The sequence below is a fragment of the Rhinatrema bivittatum genome, chromosome 1 (genome assembly GCF_901001135.1).
Source record: "Rhinatrema bivittatum chromosome 1, aRhiBiv1.1, whole genome shotgun sequence".
NCBI classification, from domain to species: Eukaryota; Metazoa; Chordata; class Amphibia; order Gymnophiona; family Rhinatrematidae; genus Rhinatrema; species Rhinatrema bivittatum.
Window position 1 is genome coordinate 295798658 of NC_042615.1, and position 26324 is coordinate 295824981.

The 26324-nt window shown below is 42.4% G+C and overlaps 1 protein-coding gene across 1 annotated transcript in view; it reads right to left on the reverse strand.

Moving 5' to 3' along the window:
* The window catches only part of CFI (complement factor I), a 146260-nt gene that overhangs the window by 95912 nt on the left and 24024 nt on the right, over positions 1–26324 (reverse strand). The window contains exons 2-4 of the mRNA XM_029596663.1: positions 20899–21205; positions 5684–5837; positions 1375–1550 (exon numbers count right to left, since the gene is read on the reverse strand). Coding sequence (XP_029452523.1) covers positions 1375–1550; positions 5684–5837; positions 20899–21205 — 637 coding nt within the window. The remainder of the gene's footprint in view (positions 1–1374; positions 1551–5683; positions 5838–20898; positions 21206–26324) is intronic.

Consider the following 26324-nt stretch of genomic DNA (forward strand, 5'->3'; position numbering starts at 1 on the left):
GGAAGAATGATGTAGTCTGCCTCCTCTGCGTGGTCAAAGCAAATGCCATCTGCTGGGCGGATTGGAGCTGAGAATGATGCTTCCTACCTGCCTTCCTCCTGCCCTCATGGCCAACACTGATGATGCTGCCTGACTCCTCCTTCTTCACAGACTGAAGCTGAAACTGCCTCTGTGCAGCCTGGATGGGTCTTGAAAGCAGGCACTGTTTGGTTCCCCGCTAAGCTGCAAGCCAAATTCTGCGCAAAATGTGAAAATTGTGCACAGAAGGGGAATTCTGCACAAATCTGCACTGCGCTGAATTTCCACAGGAGTAGTATAAGCTACGCTCACTGATGAAATTTCATTACTAACAAACATTATTACTGGCTAACAATTTACTCTTTGGTGTAAAGTATACTCTAGTTGAACAATAAACTTGTAATGCGTTACTGGCTGCAGGACACGCCATGACTGGCTTCACTCGCCCATTTCACGGCAGCTGGGGTGCCATTGATGCTCTCCCCAGGTCACGCCAATACTGAGAACAGGGAAGCCGCCACCAATGCCGCATTTCTGCCCAGACTCCTTAGGCGCGAGAGCACGCCTACCCTCTGCATCTTAAGGTTCTGCGGTGGGGAAGCCAGCGTGGCATCTCTTGATGACATCACAGGCATAGGATATTTAAGATCCACCTCAGCACTCATCCGATGCCTCAGCAATAGGTCTTCTTGCCTAGTTTGCAGCGTGTGCTGCTCCGTGTCTCCTGCCTTGCTTCCAGTCCCACTCCGTGTCTCCTGCCTTGTCCAGCTAATTGTCTCCTGCCTTGTCTCCTGCCCAGCTCCTTGCCTTACCATTCCTGTCCCTTGCCTAGTTCCCTGCTTGTTGTTCCTGCCCTGCTCTTGCTGTCTGGTCTAGTCCATGTCCTGTCTGCCCCAGTCCTTGTCTCCTTGTTTTGTTCCTCTGATTCACTCCCGTTTCTGACTTTGGCCCTGGATTATGACTATATGGCTCTCTACCTGCCCTGAACTCGGCTTGGACCTTAATTCTGCCTGATCTCCAGCTGCCCTGACCTCGGCCTGGACTCTGACTTGTCTCGATTGCTGCCTGCCCTGACCTTGGCCTGCTGCAGAAGGCTCTCTACGGGACTCTGGCCTAAGTTCTGCTGGCAACCGGAAGCCAAAGGCTCATACTAGAGGGAACGAGGCTGGTACAGGTGAAGTCCAGATCTCATCCCAGTAAGAGTGTGTCCACCTGCTGTCAACCTGGGCCTAGTGGGTTCGCCTGCCAGGCTGTGTCAACCTCACCACAGCCAAGGGCTCACATCCCTGTGATGAAACTGCTTGTTAAATAGAAGTAATATTTAAAATAGGGGAAAAAATAAAAGATTTCACCAACCTGTAGATTCTGTGTAGCATCTAATTCCAGCTGGACTACTATGAGAACTCTCAGTAAAACCACATTCAGCCAAGCTGGTTTCTGATCCTCGGCAAGTTACTTGCAGACAACGAGGTGTTTCCAGGTCAGATTGTGGTATGTTGAACTTTTTTTCTGCAAAGGATGGATGAGCACCTCTGCCAACACACAAAGAGGACAAATAATAACATCCTCATACCACAGAACTTTGCCTATGTTAAATCACAAGCTTTCTATTCTGAAAACTGTAGCTCATGCACTTGCAGTATCCCTGACTGAAATAGACATATTTAACATCACAAAAGTTACTTTTTAAAAATAGTTATTAGTTACTGATTCAAAAACAAAGTACCTTGGACAGTTAATTTTAGCTATGTTTGATCCACTTGAAAATTAAGAAAAGAAAAATTAATACTTTTATCCTGGCTACAAATTTATCTAAAAGCTATATTTAAAAAGTGTTGCCATTTTCCACATAAGAAACAAATGAAAAATAGTGAATTTACATAGGAACACATCTGGAATTAGATAAGGCAATGGGACCTGTACAGTAGAACTCATAATACTGAAAAAGCTCAAGAAAGTACTCACAGCACCCCTCCCAATTCTGTTCAACTTCTCTGGAGACAGGGAGGTTTTCTAGGGACTAAAGGGGAACAGATGTAGTCCCTCTCCACAAATATGGGAACAAAGAGAAAGCAGATAGACCCGGCCACCTAACCAGTAGTAGACCAAACTTTAGAAAGAGTACTGAATATTCTTTCTTTTTTTCTTTTTGTTGTTCACTGCAGCGCCGGCTGTAAAATGCCTCACACCAAATGTAAGGCTAGACTCAGGGGAACTGTTTCTAGTGTTTCTTTACCTGGGTCGTCGCAGCGGAGTATCGAGGAGTGCTTTGCAGCATCCTCAGTCTTAGCTCCTGATGCGATGGCTGCAGTGGAGAGGGACCTCGAGTGGGGCCTCTCATTACAGGCCAAAGAGATCTCCTTAAGCTCGGGAGCACTGGCGACACCTTCCCCTCCGGGGACTGGCCTGTTAGAGCCAGCTGTAAACCCAGATGGTTCCCGAGGGGGGATATGATAGAGATATTTAAAATCATGAGAGGTCTAGAACGGGTAGATGTGAATTGGTTTTTTACTCTTTCGGATAATAGAAAAAAAGAAAAGAACAGCGCTGAAACTGGGAAGAGATGATGAATTTGAAAAGAATAAAAGGTCTGAGGGACCCGCCCCTCCCCCGACGTCATCGCTCACGGAACTGATCCGTTAAAAGTGCCAAGCCAGCAGGCGCCGCCGAGGGGGAGAGCTGGCCACTATCTGGAAATCACCTGTTCACATCTGAGGTAAAAAAGACAAAAAAAATTGAAAAAAGAAAAAGAAAAGAACAGCGCTGAAACTGGGAAGAGATGATGAATTTGAAAAGAATAAAAGGTCTGAGGGACCCGCCCCTCCCCCGACGTCATCGCTCACGGAACTGATCCGTTAAAAGGCCAAGCCAGCAGGCGCCGCGCGTCGTGCGCCGAAGGGGCGCGACAAAGGGGCACTCCTTTTTGTGCATCCCTTAGTTTTAAATATTCCCCTTGTTATCTATATTCCCTTGTTAACAATTTCTACTTTATAATTGTTTTACATTTCTGACAAAGGTAATGTATGCTTTTTAATATAATTTGTTGATTGTTCTATATAATGCTCACAGGCGAAGTTATGTTTTTATGGTAAACCGGTGTGATTTGTATTTTATACAGGAATGTCGGTATATAAAAGTTAAAAATAAATAAATAAATAAAAATAGAAAGACTAGGGGGCACTCCATGAAGTTACCATGTGGCACATTTAAATCTAATCGGAGAAAGTTCTTTTTCACTCAATGCACAATTAAACTCTGGAATTTGTTGCCAGAAAATGTGGTTAGTGCAGTTAGTATAGCTGTGTTTAAAAAAGGATTGGATAAGTTCTTGGAGGAGAAGTCCATTACCTGCTATAAATTAAGTTGACTTAGATAATAACCACCGCTATTACTAGCAATGGTAACATGGAATAGACTTAGGGGGTCATTTATCAAAATGCGATAAGGCGTTTTCGCATGCGAAAAGCCCCGTTAACGCATGCGATCGCACCATAACGTCTGGTGGGATGCAAATTCAGAAAATAGGAGGAGTTAGGGGTGGAGAGTGGGCTGGGTTAGCCTGTCTGTGAAGAGCTATCACACAGCCATAATGCTGGTTTTAACTACACCTCTTTCAATTGTGTTAGGCTGAGAGAGAGAGAGAGAGAGAGAGAGAGAGAGAGAGAGAGAGAGAGAGAGAGAGAGAGAGAGAGAGAGACTGGCCATAATATCATGGCCCATAGGTAGGTATTTGTATCCCTATGGTAGGCCCACCTAGTAACTTGAGGTGGGGATTAGGTAAGAGTGTAGAGGGTTAGGGGCCACTTTGACATTCTACGTGACACCTACGAACAGAACAGTGGTCTCTTGTGAAGATTTGCTGGCCTTCGGAGTGAGGAAACTCACTCCAAGATGAGATTTGGGCAAGGTAGAATGTCAAAGTGGCCCCTAACCCCCTACACTCTTACCTAATCCCCACCTCGAGTTACTAGGTGGGCCTACCATAGGGATACAAATACCTACCTATGGGCCATGATATTTATTTAAGAAGAATTTTTTATATACCGGGGCACGTTAAAAACATCACCTCGGTTCACAGTGTAACGTAACGTAGCAACAGGCTTTACAAAATTTAGAATAGATAAGGATAGATAAACATTAGAAAAAAAAAGGTTCTTTAACTATTTACAAGTTGAATTTCTGTTCATTATTCAGATGAAGACTCTTGAGGAGAGTAGGGGAGAAGAGGTTCTTTAACTATTTACAAGGTGATAGGGAAGAGGGCGGGTAAGGAGAGGTGACTCTTAAGGAGGTTGAAGGAAAATAGGTTCTTTAATATTATGGCCAGTCTCTCTCTCTCTCTCTCTCTCTCTCCCTCCAATGGTCCCCTGGTGGTTTAATGAAGGAAATACAACAGGTCTGGCACTTATTGCAGAATCTGAAAATGGTATCACAATTTGCACTAACTTAGCTCTTTGCACAGGTAATTAGTGCAAATTGCAATAAATACTATATTAGCATAAAACACACCCCTTTTGCTATCGCATGCGGTACTTACCGCATTTTGATAAATCCACCCCTCAGTTTTTGTGTACTTGCCAGGTTCTTATGGCCTGGATTGGCCACTGTTGGAAACAGGATGCTGGGGCTTGATGGACCTTTGGTCTGACCCAGTATGGCATGTTCTTATGTTATTTATCCTTTATTTTTGAAGTGTGTTCTGTGCACCAATCCACTTGTTTCTTATGGCATTTATCAGTAAACTTGAACCATCTAACACATCCTCTTGAAATAAACCTTTAACAGAACTCAGTGAAGAAAATTTGAAATAAAAAATACTGAAGCACTGGAATTGAATAACAAGTTTAAACACACCTTATCAAGCTTAATTACTAAAAATAAGTTTGCACCAAACATTGGAGACAATTTTCAAACTGTCCTCCATTGGGACAAAGACTACTCATGCTATTTACTTCCAAACTTTGCACCTATTTTCAAAGCATAAGTATGTGCATACTTGCTCATGGGAAAACTGCCTCAGGTACAAAGTAGGAATGGTCACTTGCAACTACTTTCTCTGCAGGTAGAATTGTGCTTGAAAAGCATATGTGAAAATAACATCTATGCATGTACCTTTCCTTCCTCGACCTAAAAACATGACCCAGGAATGTCTCCTCCAAATGTGGCTAAAAATACATGCACTTCTAAATAATGTGCGTATTTTTTGTTGCATTGAATGTGGGCAATTTTCAGGCAAGCATAATTTGCTTTGAAAATTGCCCTTGTTGTGTCTGCGAGGATTTTGTTGTATCTTCTTATTACTATAGCAAGTAGTTTTTCAAAGCTAATTACTTAAGGTTTACAACAGAATCACATTTAATTGGACTAGAAATGATTTCTATTGAACATGAAATGACTCTGCAGTTGGATTTTACAGAGCTTGTATGTGATTTTGCAAAAAAAGGTGTTATTTTTCCTAGTGGACAACTTGTTCTAGAAAAATTGAATGAAGAAGGGGCAGGGCAGTAAAACAGGTCAAAATGGTTCTGCCTAGCATGGGAAGAAGAGGTCATCTAAGTATTGGACTCTGACAAGATTTCCACTATGTGTACACTAGTTCACAGGCACAGAGGAGACATTTTGCCAACAGACACCACTAATAGATAACCCATTGCATAACTCTTACTTTTCAAATCCAAGTTGTCTGCAGACGACATTTGCCTCAGTTATGCTCCATTTATTGCTGCATAAAAATGATTCATTTCTCGAGCCCAAAAGTTTTATTTGAATTATACCCTCAGACTCATTTTCTCCATATGTTAAAGAAATTTTAAATTTTTCTGAAAAAAAAAAAAGAAAAACTAGTTTGAAAACTTATAGTAAATGATAAACAGTAACCTGAATATACAACAAAAACATCCAAAGGCTACAGACAATACCGAGCTATCATTTAGTTTTACCTCTGGCAGTGGCTGTGTTGCTGCTGGCCATGATTCCTTCTCAATCAATCAATGAAGTAGGCACATGTGATACCTTCATATTTGTATAGATCCATGTTCAGCAAGCTAGTCAGTGGCAAATTTATGTGTGTAAAGTTATCCAGGTAACTTTAGCTGTTCCGCTGAATAGACTCAACTAAATTTATCTGGGTAAGGTTAATTTACAGGTTTATATTTTGCTTTCCAAAATCAAATACATCTTCAAAGCGAATTAGAACATAAATCAAACATATAACAAAATAAAACATCAAATAAAATATTTTTAAAAATTCAAAAAACTAATAGAGATAAAATAAAAACATCTCATATTCAATAACAATCCACTTTAACCCCTCCTATTCTCAACAAAAAACCGCTTCAAACAGAAGCAAAATGCAGAAGAGTACAAACAATGCTTCCTTAGAATATAAAATTGCCTATAACGCAACAGCATAATATCTTATAACATAATGTGGTAATCAACCCAAAGAATTAGCCCCCACCCACTACAATACCCTCAGATGAAACAAAATAAGTATTTATTTCCCCTCTTTACAATCAACTCAGCTAAACAATTAAGGGGTAGATTTTAAAAGAAGCGCGATCAGCCTACTTTTGCTTGCGCATCAGACTCAAGCAAAAGTACGCTGGATTTTAGTAGATACGCGCGGAGCCGCGCGTATCCACTAAAATCCCTGGATCGGCGCGCGCAAGGCTATTGATTTTGTATAGCCGGCGCGCGCCGAGCCGCGCTGCCTAACCCGTTCCCTCCAAGGCCGCTCCGAAATCGGAGCGGCCTCGGAGGGAACTTTCCTTTGCCCTCCCCTCACCTTCCCCTCCCTTCCCCTACCTAACCCACCCGCCCGGCCCTGTCTAAACCCCCCCCTTACCTTTGTCGGGGGATTTACGCCTCCCGGAGGGAGACGTAAATCCCCGCGCGCCAGCGGGCCTCCTGCGCGCCGGGCCGCGACCTGGGGGCGGGTACGGAGGGCGCGGCCACGCCCCCGGACCGCCCCGGGCCGTAGCCACGCCCCCGTACCCGCCCCCAAAACGCTCCCGACACGCCCCCGAAACGCCGCGACGACCGGGCCCGCCCCCCGACACGCCCCCGACACGCCCCCTCCGAAAACCCCGGGACGTACGCGAGTCCCGGGGTCTGCGCGCGCCGGTAGGCCTATGTAAAATAGGCTTACCGGCGCGCAGGGCCCTGCTCGCGTAAATCCGGGCGGATTTACGCAAGCAGGGCTCTTAAAATCCGCCCCTAAGGGTAGATTTTAAAAGGCCCACACACGCACCCATGTGCGCACAGTTCCTGGCGCGCACATGGACGCGGCTATTTTATTACATGCGTGTGTTGGCGCACACATGTTATAAAATACAATTCCCACGCACACATGCATGCTGGATTTGACTATATGCACACACACATGGGAGGGCAGGTGGGCTCTTCCATGCGCAGGGTTGTTTTTTTTTAATTATGCGTAACGACAGGAGTAGGGCTTCCCCAGTTCCCTCTCAGTCTGCTCCAATGAACCTAACCTTCCTACCTTTTCCCCTCTCCTCCCTGATCCCAAATTCCTACCTAGCTATTCATATTTTTTTTGTTTCATTACTTACTGCTCCTCTGGAGCTGAAGTAATCTCCGTGCGCTGGCCGGCTGCAGGCATACGCTTCCCCGGGACAGGGCTTATTGGCTGCTGTCCCGGCTGGCCTCCATCCCGCCCCTTTTAGTTGGCCTGGCACTTCTGCACATATCAGGGGTTACGCACATTGCCTGGCCATTTCTAAAATGCGCTCGGTGTGCACAAAGTCCGGCCACGCACGTAACCCCCGGTTTTAACATGCGCAGGGTTTTTAAAATTTGGTTGATAATTTGCCCCCCTCCAAAAACATTAACACAAAATCTAAGAACCCTAGATAGATACCAGTGTTAAGGGTACCCTCAGGCAATGAGTGAGATGTTCACGAAGGAATGCGCACACACACATCCCCTCATACAGCTCCCTCTCTCTCTCTCATGCTGCACACACACACACACACACACACACACACTCATACAGGCTCCCTCTCTCTTTCTCATGCACACACATACCCCCTCATACAGGCTCCCTCTCTCTCTCTCATGCCCACACACACACCCACACACCCTCATACAGGCTCCCCCTCTCTCTCTCTCTCATGCGCACACACACACACCCTCATACAGGCTCCCTCTCTCTCTCATGTGCACACACATACCCCCTCATACAGGCTCCCTCTCTCTCTCTCATGCACACACATACCTCCTCATACAGGCTCCCTCTCTCTCTCATGTACACACACACCCTCATACAGGCTCCCTCTCTCTTTCTCATGCATACACATACCCCCTCATACAGGCTCCCTCTCTCTCTCTCTCTCTCTCTCATGCGCACACACACACACCCTCATACAGGCTCACTCTCTCTCGATCAGAAAACACACATAACCCCTCATACAGGCTCCCTCTCTCTCTCATGCGCACACACACACCCCCCCTCATACAGGCTCCCTCTCTCTCTCTCTCTCTCATGCGCACACACACACACCCTCATACAGGCTCCCTCTCTCTCGATCAGAAAACACACATAACCCCTCATACAGGCTCCCTCTCTCTCTCATGTGCACACACACACCCCCTCATACAGGCTCTCTCTCTCGGACACACATACCCCCTCATGCAGGCTCCCTCTCTCTCATGTGCACACACACACACACACACACACACTCCCTCATACAGGCTCCCTCTCTCTCGATCGGAAACACATATAACCCCTCATAAAGGCTCCTTCTCTCTGTCATGTACACACATACCCCCTCATACAGGCTCTCCCTCCCTCTCTCATGTACACACACACACCCTCATACAGGCTCTCTCTCTCGGACACACATACCCCCTCATACAGGCTCCCTTTCTCTCTCTCATGCACACACATACCCCCTCATATAGGCTCCCTCTCTCTCTCATGTGCACGCACACACACACACACACACCCTCATACAGGCTCTCTCTCTCGGACACACATACCCCCTCATAAAGGCTCCCTCTCTCTCTCTCATACACACACATACCCCCTCATTTATTTTTTATTTTATTTAAAAACTTTTCTATACCGTCGTTTAGTGATATACCATCACAACGGTTTACAAATAGGCACATGAATAAATTTGAAATAGATTTTACTTTAAACAGAGTGTGCCGAAGTTGTTCAGATACATGATTCAAAATATTATAAGCTATATGTAGTGTATATTGAAATTCCCTTTATGGGCTAACCATATATGCGATATACTGTAATTCTTTAACTTAAAACTTAAGTGTGATAAAAATAAAGGTAAAGAATGCATATATGTTATCTGGTGACTTTTGCCTGTGTGTATAAGTCCTTTTCTAGTTTCTTAGTACTACCTATTCCCCATTCTCATTTTGAAAAGCTTTTTTGAAAAGCCATGTTTTTAGGCTTTTTTTGAAGATTTTATGGTCTCTCATTAATCTTAATTCAGGAGGCATTGAGTTCCATAATATAGGGCCGGCTAATGACAGTGCTCTCTCCCTTACTTGTGTCAGTTTAGCTGTCTTTACAGAGGGTATGGTTAGTAGAGCTTTATTTGCTGATCTGAGATTCCTTTGGGGAATATGTAGTCTTAATGCAGGGTTTAACCAATCTGTATTTTCTTCATTGATTAGCTTGTGGACTGTGCAAAGTGTTTTAAATTGTGCTCTTTGTTTGATTGGCAGCCAGTGTAATTCCGCACACACACACCCCCACCCCCCTCATACAGGATCCCTCTCTCTCGATCAGGAAACACACATAACCCCTCATAGAGGCTCCCTCTCTCTCTCTCATGCGCACACACACACCCTCATACAGGCTCCCTCTCTCTCGATCAGAAACACACATAACCCCTCATAAGGCTCCCTCTCTCTCTCTCATGCGCACACACACACCCCCTCATACAGGCTCTCTCTCTCGGACACACATACCCCCTCATACAGGCTCCCTCTCTCTCTCTCTCTCTCATGCACACACATACCCCCTCATACAGGCTCCCTCTCTCTCTCATGTGCACACACACACCCCCTCATACAGGCTCTCTCTCTCGGACACACATACCCCCTCATACAGGCTCCCTCTCTCTCTCTCATGCACACACATACCCCCTCATACAGGCTCCCTCTCTCTCTCATGTGCACACACACACACACACCCTCATACAGGCTCCCTCTCTCTCTCACATGCACACACACACACCCTCATACAGGCTCCCTCTCTCTCTCTTGGACACACATAACCCCTCATACAGGCTCTCTTTCTCTCTCTCTCTGTCTCGGACACACATCCCATCATACAGGCTCCCTCTCTCTCTCTCATGCACACACATACCCCCTCATACAGGCTCCCTCTCTCTCTCTCATGTGCACACACACACACACCCCCCCTCCTCATACAGGCTCCCTCTCTCTCTCTCAGACACACATAACCCCTAATCAGGCTCTTTCTCTCTCTTGCATGCACAACCACACAGGCTTCCTTTCCCTTTCAAGCATACACCCTCACACAGGCTTCTTATGTCTGTCTCTCAAATACCCCTGCCATTGGCTCCCTCTCTAGCTCACCACCCCTACACATAGGTTCCCGCTCTCTCTTACAAACACATGCACATACCTTTATACAGGCTGTTTCTCACACATACACACATCCCTTCACAAAAATTATCTTTCTTACACATAACACACCATCACACAGGCTCCCTCTCTCACAAACAAACAAGCACCCTCACATACACATAATCCCTTTTTTGCACACAGCAGCTCCCAATCTCTCACACATATATACACTCCTTCACAATCTCCTCACATAGGCTCCCTCTCTCTGGCACCCACACCCTCATACCCTCACACATACTCTCTCTCTCACCCCCTAGTCTTGCAGTCTTACACACACACAGAGACTCACTCTCAATGGGGACTACGCCATCTTCATTGCGAGTAGAACGGCCTCCGCTCGCGGCATGCCAGGGCCTGCCAAATTCTCCAGGAATTCTGTGATCCGCAGTAGTGCAGACTTCCCTCAGGACTAAATCTTATGCTCTCTTCCTTATACATCTGCCTATCCTTGTCAGATCTGGCATAACATCCCTTTCCCACTCTCCTTTTCCCCTCTTCTAAGCTTGCATCCCCTTCCCTTTTCCCCTTGCCCACAGTGTCCAAAATCCCTGCTCTCTATCCTCCTGGCCAACATCTTTCCTTTCTTCTTCTCCCCTTCACTCCCTGCTCAGCACACTAACATCACCTCAGTCTCTTTGCCCCCTTTTTGCAGTGATTAAATTTCTCCCTTCTAAAAAGAGGTCATAGGTTTCCCCTGTTATTGGGGCCACCATTAAATCTATGGCAAGTCCAATAGGAAGACCTAGCTTGTTATTGCACCTTTACTACACTTGTAATTGTTGGTTTAAGTCATTCCCTGTCATCCTGCCAAAAATTTAACTCTTGCCACCCACATCCCCTAGAGCCCCCCCCCCCCCCCCCCCCCCCAGGAACCCCACACGCACATCCCACAAGCTCCGTAGTTAAATAGGCATTTAAGGAGGTAGCAGGCAATCCTTGTTGTGGCACTGCCATACCCCAGGAATGGAGAACATGTGCCTCTCATCCTCTACCATCAGAGATGCCGCACAGACGACGTCCCTGGCAGTGAAGTTGTTCTACCTCACTGGTGGTCATATGGCTGAATAAACCCATCTTGGAAAAACCAGAAGTTGCACATCGCACAAGCATACATGTAGATAGTGTAACTGCAAAGTTGATTGCAAACATGCAGCCATGCACAAATTTATACAAATATACATGCATAAGGTATATGTTAACATTGTGTGTATTTTATATAGTATGTGCAAATGTATGTGCATGATATAAAATACATGCACATGATTGTTTGAGTCAATATGAACATGAATAGGGGCTCACATGCAATTGTTTTAAAAGTTATCCTCCCTGGAGGTAATTTTCCAAGGAGTTATGCGCATTAAAATAGCATATATCATGGCAATTTTAAAAAGTCCATTTACGCGCATAAATCCTTTTAACAATTTAGCCCTATAGAATAAATTTTCTAAGGAGCTACACGTGTAAAAGTAGCAATTTTCAAAAGTTCTTTTATGCACATAAATCTTTTTGAAAATTATCCCCTAAGGACCAAATTTTATTGCTCCCACTTAAAAGCTCATATACGTAATTTGTGCAAGCAATTCGTATTTTAAAAATAGGAAGTTATGCAATGTATATATGCGTGAGCGAGTAACAAAAAAAAGGGGCAGAGCTGGGGGTGGGACATGAGTGTTCCAGGGCGGGGCCAGCAGCAGTTATGCACGTAATTCCATATTTTAAAACCTGAGGCCACAGTGTATGCTGGCTTGTTAGCTGCAGAACTTTACTGCTACTTCTGATGAGGAGCATGTCTACAGATCTCATGTTTTTTGGGCTTACACGACAGGATGAGGGTCTGGGTCAACTTGGGGGCGTGCAGGATGAAAATCCAGAGGGTTCTGGATGACCTTGAGATTCACTGGGAAACTAATAGGCTTCTTGGTAAAACTGGTTATATTCTTCTTGTGAGTATGCTTTAAAATCCACTCACTTGTGCGTGTAAAAGCCATCAATTTCTTAAGGAAGATACGCGAAGTACATTTGCACGAGTAATCGCTTAAAATTAAGAGCACACATATGCACGCTATGTATATTTTAAATCTTCCATGCATAAAAGCATTCACAAATTAACATTCCAACATATATTTGCTTGCGCACCCATATGCGCAAGCAAATATATATATAAACTTGTCTACTAACTTTTAAAAAGAAACTAAAGACATGGCTGTTCTGCCGAGCCTTCCCCGCCTCCAGCCCAACAGCCTGACTTAGAATTGTTCCATCACTTATGTAAATAAACAAATGCTAAATTACGCTTACAAGTTATCATGAGGTCGGCTCCTTGCCTCCCTCCCATACTCTATCGAATATTGTACTTTATCTTCGTTCTCCCTCTCTTTTTTCCTACTCCCAGTTAAGGCATCCTTGTTATAATGTAACTTTATGCTCCTTTTAAATTGTCTCTTGTTGATTGGTTGGTTTATAGTTACTGCTTAGTTCGATGTAAACCGAGTTGATTTGATTTGTATCAAGAAAGTTGGTATATAAAAGCCTTTAATAAATAAATAAATACATACATATGCGCATGTATGGGTGCCTGTGCGCTTGTTTTTAAATTGGCCTGGACAGTTTGTTAATTGGTCCCCAATGTATTTATCATGATAGGAATTACTCAATTCTATTAAAATAGTTGTCACCCATCAGATTAAATCTATACTGATTCCTTTATATTTTTCCCTGCAAGTTTTATGAGGAAGTGTATTATCTCTTATCCAAGTTTTTGTAGAAAGGGAAAACCCCGAGGACAGCCTTGAAAAAATGTAAGGCATCTAAAGATAAAGGATGAGTTAATTTTCCTGAATTCTATATTTATCATCACACAGTAGTTCATGGGTAGAATATGAGGGTAATGAGAATCAGTAGCTGAACAGGTTAAAACTGGAATATAAATTGGTATATTCATTCCCACTTCATATTCTTGCTGACATAAAACTACCTAGATCCTTAGAAAATGTTCCTCCAATTAATGCAACCCAAATAGCTTTTCATGAACTTGATGAGAAATTAAAAGTACCATGAAAACAAAATGGGGTCCATTTTCAGCAGCTGTGCAGCTTGGCTAGTTAGCTGGTCAGACATACCCGACTAACTAGCAGCGTATATTCAGCAGTTAGGTCGTGCCACTGAATATACCCGGCTATCTTAAAGTTTGCCATTTATGTCGTACCGGCTAACTTTAGGAAAGCCCTATGGCCAGATCAAAGTTAGCTGCATACGTTTCGCAACTAACTCCAAATATCAGACTTAGCTGCATAACTTATGCAGCTAAGTCTGCTCCACCCAGAAACACCTCCCATCCTCCTCTGGAATGCCCCCGACTTATGCGGCTATATTCTAGCATACGGCTTTCAATATAGCCGAGTGCCATTTAGATGGATAACTTTTCAGTTATTCATCTAAATGGCTTTTGAATATTGATTTCAACGTTTTCCTATATTTGCTAAAGATCATAAATATTAAATTATTTGGGCTTATAGCCATCTAAAGGAATTCGAATGTTGTACCAAATTTTGGAGAATGGGCAATTAATTTCCTTCTCTGTTTTGGCTGAAAAGTATGGATTACCTGATTTCACAAATTGTTTTTTGTTCTGAAAGCACTGTAGCTTAGGATTGATTCTGGTACTCAGCTATTAAGAGTATCCTTGTCAGCCTGAATAACTCAATTCATGTACTTTAAGGCTTGTAGGACAGTTTGGACTCAAATGTTTTTTAAAGCATGGCTGGTATCATCAAGTAACTGTTGGTCCTGTGGTGCTGTCAATGCATTTCTATCTAATATGCTGTATTCATGTTCAAATGTTTATTAGTTTTGGGAGAAGGCATGGGGGAATGATTGCAGATATATTGCAATTGAATCTTTCACTCACATATCAGTTAATCATATAGAAATCTTGTGTGCCCAATGTATGTTTGTTACCGTCTCAAAAGAAACTGCTAAGTTTATTGTTGTGTTCCACAATTTACATGATTATTTCAAATTGGAGAGATAATAGTGTTCTTGATGTTCACATTGATGGGATACTGTTTATATGTTATGTAGGATCTCATTGGGATCTCTACTAAAAAGAGTATTTGACAAAGACCTGGTAGAGCCTTCTCCACTTCAGGACCGATGCAATGGAACTCCCTCCCCCCGGAGCTCAGACTAGAACAATGCCCAAACACTTTCAAGAAAAGATTAAAGACATGGCTGTTCTGCGAAGCCTTCACCCAATTCGAATGACCATACAAGTTCATATTCAGGCAGCGTTGTTAGTTGATCCAACTCACTAGCATGAATCTTCATCAGCTGTAATACTCCAACCAAGTTATCTAAATGTTTCTTCCACAGTTATTGACTCCAAGTTTCGTTCCCTGTTCAATGTAATGCAGACTTGTGCAAAATTTATTGTTTGAATGTAAACCGAGGTGATTTGTAACTTGTTACAAGAATATCGGTATATAAAAATGCCAAATAAATAAATAAATAGATAGAGTAGCTTTAGAGGACCATAACGCCCTTCCTTCAGCTCTCCCATGTGGGCTGCTCTAGTGGTTTCTGCCTGACCCTATAAAAAGCAAGTGAGAGAGGATGGACATATGTACTATTTTGGACATGTCCTAATTTTACGTTTGCAATCATTCGAAAATTCACCTTTTACTTTGATTTTGAAGGAAGCAGGAGTATTTCTATTAGTTCCAGTATCTTTTCCTTCAGATTTTGCTTTGAGGAATGAGGAAGAACACTAGACCCTATACATCTAACTCATGGAGTAGGGTTAAGAAGCAGTGTGTATCATTCCTTTTTGAGAGGAAGTATGAGCTTCTACTTTTGGATTTAGTTGAAGGAATCATTTGACCCACTCTTCATTCTACTTTGGATTTTGTTTAACTGGTCAGATATAATTGTTCTATTTGAGCTTTTCTTCCTGAGAGAGTCAGTTCATTCAACTAAGGTTTGGAATCTATTCAATGCCCAGGAGAAGAAAAGGATTGAGAAGATGGAAAAGAATGCCACCCAACTAGTGCCGAAAGGTTGGAAGATACTGTTCAAGTACTTGGAGTGGATGGAACCAGAGAAGCGTGAGACTTTAATAGCAAGATATCTGATTAAAGGTATTCAACTTGGGAATTGAATTTGATCCACCATGTTACCAGGGTAGAAAATCCCCTAAGAGAAGGCTGTAAAATTGACTCCTAAGCTGGAAGGGAATCTGGTTGGAAGAATATTGTTGAAAGAAACCCCAGTCACAGATATGCCAGGAATACATTTTTTAATGGACTATACTGAGAAGATTTATAACTAGTTATAAATTCCATTTTGATATCACCTATCAGTGATGTTGGAATCTCATCAAACGTCCAGCATGATTATTGCTATTTGCTATAGAGTCTGTAAAAGAATGCCAGGGTCTAGAAGAATTCTTCTCCTCCCCTATGGGAAATCATGAAAAGTCTGGGGTTAATGGGAAGCATGGGAAAGAAGATAGTTTAAACCCCAGAATTTACTGTGTGTTCATGGAAACCTAAAGAGGACCTCAGCCAGGGGTTACAGTCATACAAATGTGAAAGTGCTGCAACTGAAAAACACAATAGAAGGGGTCATTTGAATAAATATTTACATCTTTGGAGACCGGTAAACGCCGAGAAGATGGCGGAAGGATACATATGAAAGAACAAGTGTTTTGACAGTCAACCAGGTTTACTGTGGAATAGAATATGAGCTGAAAACATTAAACCTGAGCTGACCAGGATGGCTGATAAATAGAGCGTCAGTCGCAAATATTAAGCCCTGATACTTCTCAATTGTTTGAAAGTTTTTCTACCTAGTATTGAGATTATCTTCAAACTGATTGTTTAAGCGTGGTTTTTGGCTCCATTGAAAAAAGTTTTTGTGACATTAGGAGTCTCTTATTGGCAATTTGATACAGCTGAAGAGTGGTTGTGTCAGTGAACACATGGGTTCGGGAAATACGAACACTGTTTATAATCAAAACAGAAGAATTTAGCCGTGAGGCACTATTGAACTTAGTGACTTTTCTGACTCACTCCTTGTTGGCAAGGTAGGAGAGAGTTCAGAATCGAGTGGTTGAGGTGACTTACTCACTGTTGATCGTTCCTTTTTGAATTATTCCCCTGAAGAAGCCGGGAAGGTGAAACAAGGGCCTTGTTGGGAAAGAATACAATATAATTGGGAACACTACAGATGAGAGTTGAATTATGTTACATCTCAAATATTCACATGCTACATTATAGATTGTAAAAAGAGGGTTAAAAAGTTAAAATAAACTCTTCTCAATAGATGTTAAATGTCAAAAACTGTGTTGCCATGTGGATAGGATGATGAATGTCAAATTTTATTCAGTCTAGTGTCTTTTGTCAGCAGTGACCAATATTGTATATTAAAAAGAAAATGTATTATACTTGAGGGTGAGATTGAGTTTAGCAATAGTATAGAGGTAAGGGTTATGAAAAATGCTATATGCAGGTTTGCACATGATTTGATGCATGTGTAAGAGCTGTATTTGAGGGAATAAGTGCAATATATTCATAGGCAGATATTGGGAATAAATGTTTTTATAAAAAAAATTAAATTTGAAATAAATAAATTGTTTTAAAATATTTGAAATAAATAAATTGTTTTTACATATAATTAAAAAACTTTTGATGTATGGTGTTTGTTTAGATCAATTAAAGTGCTTTTTTCCATTCTCCAAAAATATTTTTTTGGGGTAGTCTTGTGTAATACAATAAGCACGAGTTAGGTATTATATTGCCTTTTCTTGATATATATATATATATATATATATATATATATAATTTATTTAAAAAATGTTTATATTCTGCTTATATCAAAATATGTACTAAATGGATTACAAAACAAAACAAACTTAAAATTATAACATAGCCACACAATTTAACAGCAATAGAATAACAATAAAACAAGTCAAATAAAACAAAAAACAGAAAATAAAAACAATTAATTATTTCATATAATATTATTTCAATTATTTCATATCATAGCATATATGTAGATATATGTGAAACTATTGTGGCAAAATCCAAAATAAAATGTGAAAAAAATAAATAAAAAAAAAATATATATATATATATATATTTGGTGGAGGGGCTTGGATGCTATATGGCAACATTTTTAAAAATTATTTGGGGGCAGGATTGGGCCTGCTTGCCTGCTAGTTATTGGTTATATTCAGCATGTAGTCAATTAGGTTTAAAGTTAGTTTGACCTATATATTTTGCAAAAATATATGTAGATATATATATATATATATATATATATATATATATATAGTCGCAAAATCCAAAATCAAAATGCAAATAGTGCAGTATGTAAAATACCAGAGACAAAAAATGCTCTGAATTACCAAAAAACATTTTCAAGAAAATTATTTTGACAAAAATGGCTTGTGAGAAGAAAACAAATATTATGAAGGAAAACAATTTTATGAATCAAACCAGAAGGCAGTTTTAAATTAGGGAAAAAGTCAGTTCATAACTTACCACCGAAGTAGCAAGCCAGCTTCTTAAAACATTGCTTAGTGTGCTTATCGGCTTCAAGTTGTTATAATCACTACTAGCATAAAAAAACCCCCTTGGAAAATGATACTAAACAAATCAAAAAAATGTTTGTGCTAAATACCCAATTTTGTGAACACATTTTTATATACATCTTTTTTTGTTTTTTGAGAATAGCTAAAATCACAATCTGGTCTTGCTTTATAACACTGATATTTAACTGGTAGAGCTTCACTTATAAGCTGCACTTGAAATTAAGAATTCCAATAAGTATTCCAGCTCAGTGCAGGGTGATGGCGGTCCGGGGACCCCATGGGTATCCGCTTTGGTGGAGGTTCCACCAAAGGGTCTGGCTGTGCTGCTCTCTTCAGGATCTCCTGTTTCCTAGCCAGGAATGCCTGATGCAGCAGGAGCACAAACTCAAGGCAAAACTCCCCTGAATCAACACCACCCCCCCTGAAGGAGGGTCCGGTGGCCCAGGGTCATCCCCAAACACGGGAATTTGCTCCACCAGAGAAAGAATGGGAGGGGGGCTTCTCCTCCCTCAGCAGCCGCCGCGAGTTACCCTCCTCCATCGAGGAGGGCCGCAGCCTGGAGGACCGGAGCTCTTGCCTGCTTGCTGCTCTCCCCGAGGAAGTTACCTCCTGCCCTAAAGAACAGACAGAACACAGGGAACTAGCATTTATGGCCTGCCCTGATGCCTCACACGCGCATCAGGTTCCCAACTTAGGCCGGGGTGCCATTGAGAAAAAAAAAATTCCAGTCAAAAAAACCTTTGCACGACTGCAGGAGCTAAAAATAGAAAAACTCCCTGCTAGCGCGAAATTACTGTGAGGAGAGCTGCCGGCGAAAAAATAAAAGAAGGCCTCACAGGCGCGTGAAGGCCTACCCCCCGCCGACCTACCCAGAGCCCTGGGCCGTCGTGAGGACCCGCAGGGTTAAGTTCACCACTCCAGCTGGCCTGCCGATGAAATGGCATGGCCCGTCCCCCAAATGAACTCCTCCTACCTTGAAAGGCTTCCTCCTTGCTTTCTATCTAACCTGAGAGATTTGGAGTCTGAGGAAGGAGTGAGCGGAGCCTCCTCAGTGCTTGAGGAAACCAGAAGCCCCTGGCTATCGAGATACTGGCAGCGATGCGGGCGAGACACAGACAGGGGTATCCAACTCCTTGGACGTCCGGCTTCACTGAGGGATGGCCCACGAAGGTGCCTAACAGCTCAGGAAGCTACACAACTAACTACAAACTAGCCTATCCTAGGAAAAAAAAAACTTTCCCTAACCTTTTTTTTTTTTAACTGACTAATAGATTGCAGGTTTGGAACGCTAACATCTGCTGGAGTCAGAGAAATACTGAGGGGCTGCAGGTAGCACTCTTGTTAAGTAGCAGTGCCCAAAGTTCTATTTTCTCTGACTCCATCTGCTGGTAAGAATGCACAACCCACTGGTCTGGACTGATCTGGGTATGTTCAGGAAGGAGAGCTTAGTGCACAGCAGCCATTTTGGCATTGAAGAACCAAGGGTGCCCATAACAAAGAGAGGAGTACCTTATTGAGAATTTTGCAAATCAGAGGAGAGATTATTGTACAGCAGCCATTTTGGGTACTGAAGGATTCACTAGGACTTATAGCAAAAAGAGGAGTACTTATTGAGAACTTTAGAAGTACTTATTGAGAACTTTAGAAGTCATCATCAAAAAAAGACATCATCAAAAAATCAAAAAATCATTCATGTGCTTAAGCACATGAATGGACCATTTAGGTTAGTAACCATTTAGGTTGGACCATTTAGGTTAGGAACTTTTGATTTTTAGGAGATTTCAAGAACAGTTAGTTGAGGATTCTAAAGTTTCCATTTTCACACAACATTTTTGAAGATTACAGTAGATTATTTATATAAGGTATTTTTTGTATACTATTTCTTAAGATAAAATTTTGTATGATGATATTTAATAAAATAATTTTTTAAGAACATTATTTTTGGATATGTATACATGAGTGTTCAGGTTTTGTTTATAGCATATGTTTCATATATATATATATATATATATATATATATATATATATATATATATATATATATATATATATATATATTTATGTATTTATAAAAGGGTCTGGTTTTAGGAACCTTCCAGAACATATTGTAACTAACAGAAAACAACAAGTGAGAGCTCATAGAAGTCTGTATGGGGACCCTTGTTAAGAGTTTTCTTATTGGTGACTTAAGGGGGAGGCATAAACAGCAATATTACTATTTTTGAAGATGACATCAAACCCTGTTGTGCTATAAATATATAACAAGACTCACTTATTTTATAGTGGGACTTTAGATACTTTAGGCAAACAAGCAAACAATGGACAAAGGTGGATAAATGTATAATACCCTTCAGGCACAAGACTAGCCCGGTGCAGTATAATCTGAATAGGGCAAATTTTACTAACACTGGAGAAAAAGTGTGTAGGTATAATAGTTAATAAACTATGAATGAATATATAAAGATAACCAGCAACATACAAAGTGGAAGCATAGTAGTGTGTATTAAATAGGCTAGAAGCAAGAAACAAAGATGTCACATCTCAAGAAGGGACTTATGCAATCTCAAAACCTCCCCCATCTTCTATTCATGGGTGTAGTTTATGTATAAAGGGAGGGGAAGGAGAGATGATTACTATATTCTCACCTGCAATTTTGCAGTTCTTTCCAAGTGAAGAAAATGTTTCCCGTGGATTCAGGCATTCGTAGCTCTTTTGCTGACAGTAACTTCGGAATTCCCTTCCCGTGGCAGAGCAGACTGTGCTAGTACTGTTCTTGGGACACTGATAGGGCAGCTTACAGGCACAGATTCCTTCAAAGCATCTTTGCCATGGATGACAGAAGGCCTTGAGACATGATTTGTCTGTAAAGTGTTTCTGCAAGCATTCTTTATTCAATCGTTTGTTCACTAGGGATTGTTGCGCTGCAGCCTGGTTTGACTCTGAGCCTTGATCCTGAAACACGTAAGGATAAAAATCCATGAAGATCCAGCCTGAAGTCAACCAAGCACATAGGACTACATTTACCAAGGTGGTATTTCTCAAATGTACTCCTTGGGACTGCCAATTAGCTGTTTCTTTTTTAAGGACATCCACAATTAATATTTCTGAGATATATTTGCACCCATTTGCTCTCACAACCAGGTTAATGTGTGTATAGTTTGATCATCCTGTTAAACAGGCCTTTGAGGACTGGATTGGAAAACCACTATACTGAGGGATTTCTCTCGTTTGTATCCATGGGGAAAATGCTCAGTAAATCTGGGCAATTGGGTTTTTCTTTTTCTGGTTGTTGAATCAAGCTTCTAGAACAGAAAATGGATTCTAAACATAACCTGCCACCTGAATAAACAAAACGCAAACAACATAAAATACAAAAATAACAGCAAAAGATGACACAAAGCCCCCAGCAAGTTAATTTCTAACCTAAGCTGAGCAATAAGGATGTGCAGGAAAAAAAATGTCTTTGTTTTTCAGTTCATTTTTGTAAGGTTTTTCCCCATGAATTCAATTTGTTTTATTAATGTGAAAAACAAATCAAACATAAAAAAAAACTCAACCCCACAAAAAAGGGTGAAAAGCATGAAAATGGGGCCCCCTACCCACCTGAAAAAAAGCTGGGGCAGGTTTGCTCCAGCCTCCACTTATCCGGTTCAGTGGGGATCCACTGGTGAGGACTAGGCCCAGGCCGAAGCCTCAGCCTACTGAAGGCTGTCTTGGCCTAGGTTGGAGCCTAGACCCAGGCCTGATGCTGCGGCCCAGTCCAGAGGCCATGTCCCGATACCTAGGCTTCAGCATAAGCTAGAGCCCAGACCAGGACCAAGGCCCAACACTGTGGCTGGGCTCGGCGACCCAATGATGGGGCTTCCACCCAGATCCAGATTTAACACTTGGACCTTGGCAATGGAATACATCAAAATGGCACTGTTCACTGGGGTGAATGCATCAGATTTAATTACCTCCAGCACAACCCCAGTGGACAGTGTCAGTTGAAGAAGAAAAGAAGAGGATGACAGATGTGCTCCGAGGCCTGGGCTCTGGGCCTGGTTTAGGTTGAGGCCTAGGCTTTGGGACCTGGCCTCTAGGCTAGGCTGCAACGTCAGGCCTGGATCTGGCCCGAGGCGGCAGCATTGGGCTTGGCTCCAGGCTCTGGACTAGGCGGGACTCTTTTATGGATACCCAATGGATCATGCGAGTTTAATCAGGAGGGGTTTGGCTGAGGCCTCGGCATCGGCCCAGGCCTAGGATGAGACCCTAGCTTCGTGCTCAGGCCTAGACTGTGGCCCCAAAGGTTTGTTTCATTTGGGGGGACCCCGATTCATTTTGGGGCCCTACAAATGAAACAAATTGGCCTTGTTGCATTTTGTGCATTCGTTTTAAATGAATGCATATCCCTACTGAACAATAATCGGTGGCTAAAAGGGAAACCTCATTTATTGTTGATTTCTTTCCTGCAGCATCTGCTTTCCTCCCCCACCTCCTATCTACCAGCCTCATGGACTTACGAAAGGACTTTTTTTCCTACAAAAAAAACCAACAAATCTGAACAGTTTACAGGATTGGTACAAGGATATTTAGAGATCCTAAAGGTTCTCTACCAGGAGTATTACTTTCTCCTAAATCAAGGTACGGGGCAGAATTAGTAAATATGGAGGGATAGCTCCCCCATGAAGGCATTTCAGAAGGTGGACTTCCAACACATAAAACGCCCTGCTACCATTTACAGAGTGGAAATCTAAGTTGACCATTCTGGGGGCTGTTCCCTATTTTTATTTTATTTTAGCCAAGAAAGGACTCATGATTTTAGAGACCTTTTCCTTTACCTGAGGGGCAAGTATTCCACCCTTCCTACCTCAGTTCCTTAGTTTCTTTGCTTGAGTATGGAGTGTCCCCGTCCCCCCTCCCTTATTTATTTATTTTTTTTTACTCTTTTAAAATTATTCATGGCATACAATAACAAACAAGTCTTCATGACAGACAGAGGAGATAAGAACAAATCAAACAAGATTCATAGCATTAACAATCAGGATGCATTATCATCCATATAGTTCCAAAACATGTACTAGAAACCGAACCCCCTCATGACGTATAATATAAAGTCAACAAAATCAAAGAAAGTTATAGAACTTGTGTCAAGGCCTTCAAATTTGCTCATATTTAAAGCTCTTCCCCACCACAGCATTCTCAGTTTCTCCACGTCTGCCATGGTATGAACCTGGGTTCACCAATAGTGCTTACCTGGATTAAATTTCCAGAAGGTAGCTAAAGTGAAATGGGCTGCTAGCAGTAGCTTCCCTACGAAAGATTTCTGTTTTACTGGAATTAAAGAACCATCACATCATCCAAGCAGACTAAGAAGGGGTCTGTGATGAATAGGAAAGCCTAAGCTATTGGTTATCTCCTGTGCAGCTTGCAAACAAAATTGCTGGACACCTTGCAATGCCACCACATGTTTAAATATGAGCCTATCTCACCAACATCCTCTAGATATCCAGGAAAAAAAAGGCAGGGGTGCAACATGTTCTGTGCAATAGTTTAACCATGAACTCAACCAGCTTAAAGCATATTGAGTTATGGAAAGCAGCGGCCGAAATAAACTTCCATGCCTTAGAGTCCAGTAGAATGTCAAGATCCCCATCCAAGTCTCAATTAGGGAGGGAGGATTCCCAGACCCATGCTTAGCCAAAAGTATACCTCACTATATTATTGTGATGCCTTTGGAAGAGCAGTTTTATTAAAGACCTGGTGCAACTACAAATAGAATGAGTAAGAACCAGGGACAAGATCAAACCCGCTCCCAAGCTCCTGAAGCATCTGGAAACCCTCCCCCCCTCCTTCCACAGCTGAACAATAAAAAGCAAACCTTTGGTTTTCCATTCCTTGAAAATGGGAAGAAAGGTGCAACCCAAGATAAGGGTATTAGCACAAATTGGTGCAACTGGAGAAAGCACCTCTGGTTCATTACCTATAAATTTCAATGCCTGTCTCCAGGTAAAGTATGCATCAGGGTAGGGCTAGCCTGACAAATACACTGACACAAGGGTGCATCCGGAGGCAAAAAAAGGAAGCACTGCAAGACTCACCACATCAGCCCGCTCCCTCTCAAGCACCAGTCAGGAAACCTCCCGAATGGAAAGCCAATTCTTTAAACAGATCAACTGAACCGCCCAATAATATATCCACAAATTTGTTAAGGCCATGCCTCCCTGTCAAGTAGAGAGCCACAGGCAACTCAGCCGAATCCTCACCGGCTTATGCTGCCAAATATATTTATTAATAAAGCTATGCAAATCAACAAAAACACTCGCTGGTATGGTGCAAGGTATATGCTGAAATAAATACAGTAACTTGGGAAGTATAATCATTTTGAGTAAGCTAATTCTGTCTGCCAAGAGACTGAAATGTTCTCCCAGGCAAGCAGATCCTGCTTAATTTTCCTGATAAAAATACTGTAATTTTTTGAGTAGAGATCCTTCAGCTCTCTGGGGACATAAATATCCATGTATCTAAATCCCTCCTTTATCACACGCCCTCCCCCGATTTACGATTTTTTACGATTTAAAAAAAACAAAAACCATGACGATCAGATTTCCCTCCCCCTCCAGCCAAAATCGATCGTTAAGACGATCGATCACCCGATTCACATCCCTATTTAAGGCTGCTAAAGAAGTCATTACTCCTATCTTGACTTCTATTTTTAACATTTAATCTGTCTTGTGACAGATTCTTTGCCAGCTAGCCTAAAAAAGGCAGCTGTGAAGCCCCTTCTCAAGAAGTCAGGTCTAGACACGTCAGATCCTAGCAATTATGAACCAATTTCTTCTCTGCCCTTTGTTTCTAAGGTCATCAAGAGTGCAGTTTTGCAACAATTAATGGATTTTAATGAAGAAAAAGAGATTCTTGACCCTCATCAGTTTGGTTTTAGAAGTTCAGTAAGTACCGAACTGTTGCACCCAAAACTGAGTGCATAACCTGGACGCAGAGCCGGACGCACTGCACACACCGACATTCCGATAAGAGGGCAGTCGAACACACACAGAAAGGCCTACCATGCAGTGCACGGGAAAAGCCTAACCGCAGGGCCTAGCCCACCCGGGTTGCTCAACCTGCCAGGCTCCCCAGTTCCCCTAACCCCCATGGGAGCGGGAATGAATGTCGGAATTGCGTGCCGAGTATGGAGACCAGAGGAAGTCCTGCAAAACCCCTCTACATGCCAGCTTAAATCAAGGCACACATCTAAGGGACCATGGAAATCACCTCAGGAATTCTCAACTGGGGGGAGGGACCATCTGGTATCCCTGAAGGAGAGCAGGGCTTATTTTATTTCCTTTTCAAAATTCTTCCAAAATCTGAAGGAATCCCCATACGGAGATGCACTAGAGTGTACCCTTACAGCGGGTCACTGACACCCCCTTCCTTGTGGAGGTTATGGTGGGCAGGTCTTCCCTAAACTGCCCAGACCCAGACCCAGGATTTCCCATTCACTGGGACCAGGAGCTGAACAGGCTCCAGTAAGGTTCCTACCACTTGAAAGGTTAAAATAAAAAAAAAAGTACCCAGAGGGAAAAATCCAGACCAGACAGTGAGTGGACTGGAAAGGAAAAAAAACACCTCCTGACCCTGGTCAGGACTACCAAACAGGGCTTGCTTGGCAACTCTGACTGGGCCTGCAAAACATCAAAAATGAATCTCTTCTCTACCTCTGTACTGTGTACTAACCAAAAGGGAGTGCCTCCCGAGCGGTAGCAAGAGAGCTGCTGTATAGCATCACCAGGGGGACGCCCATTCCAGACCCTGCAGAAGGAAGGACTGTATCTGAATGGATCCTCCCCACTAAACCTTCCTAGACTAGCTAGCTGATCCTTAACACCCAGGACTTACTGGTAACAAGACCGAGTGCCTTCTACACAAACATATGCTACTGGACTTGTTATCAGCCTGGTACAGCCATACTTCAACAGGGAAAGGCATCGCCCTCTCTGGTTATCTATATGTCTCCTTAAACCACACGTACAAAATATGAGAGCATATGTCCAAGACTCCACAGCTGTTTTAAATAAATTGGCAGACTACT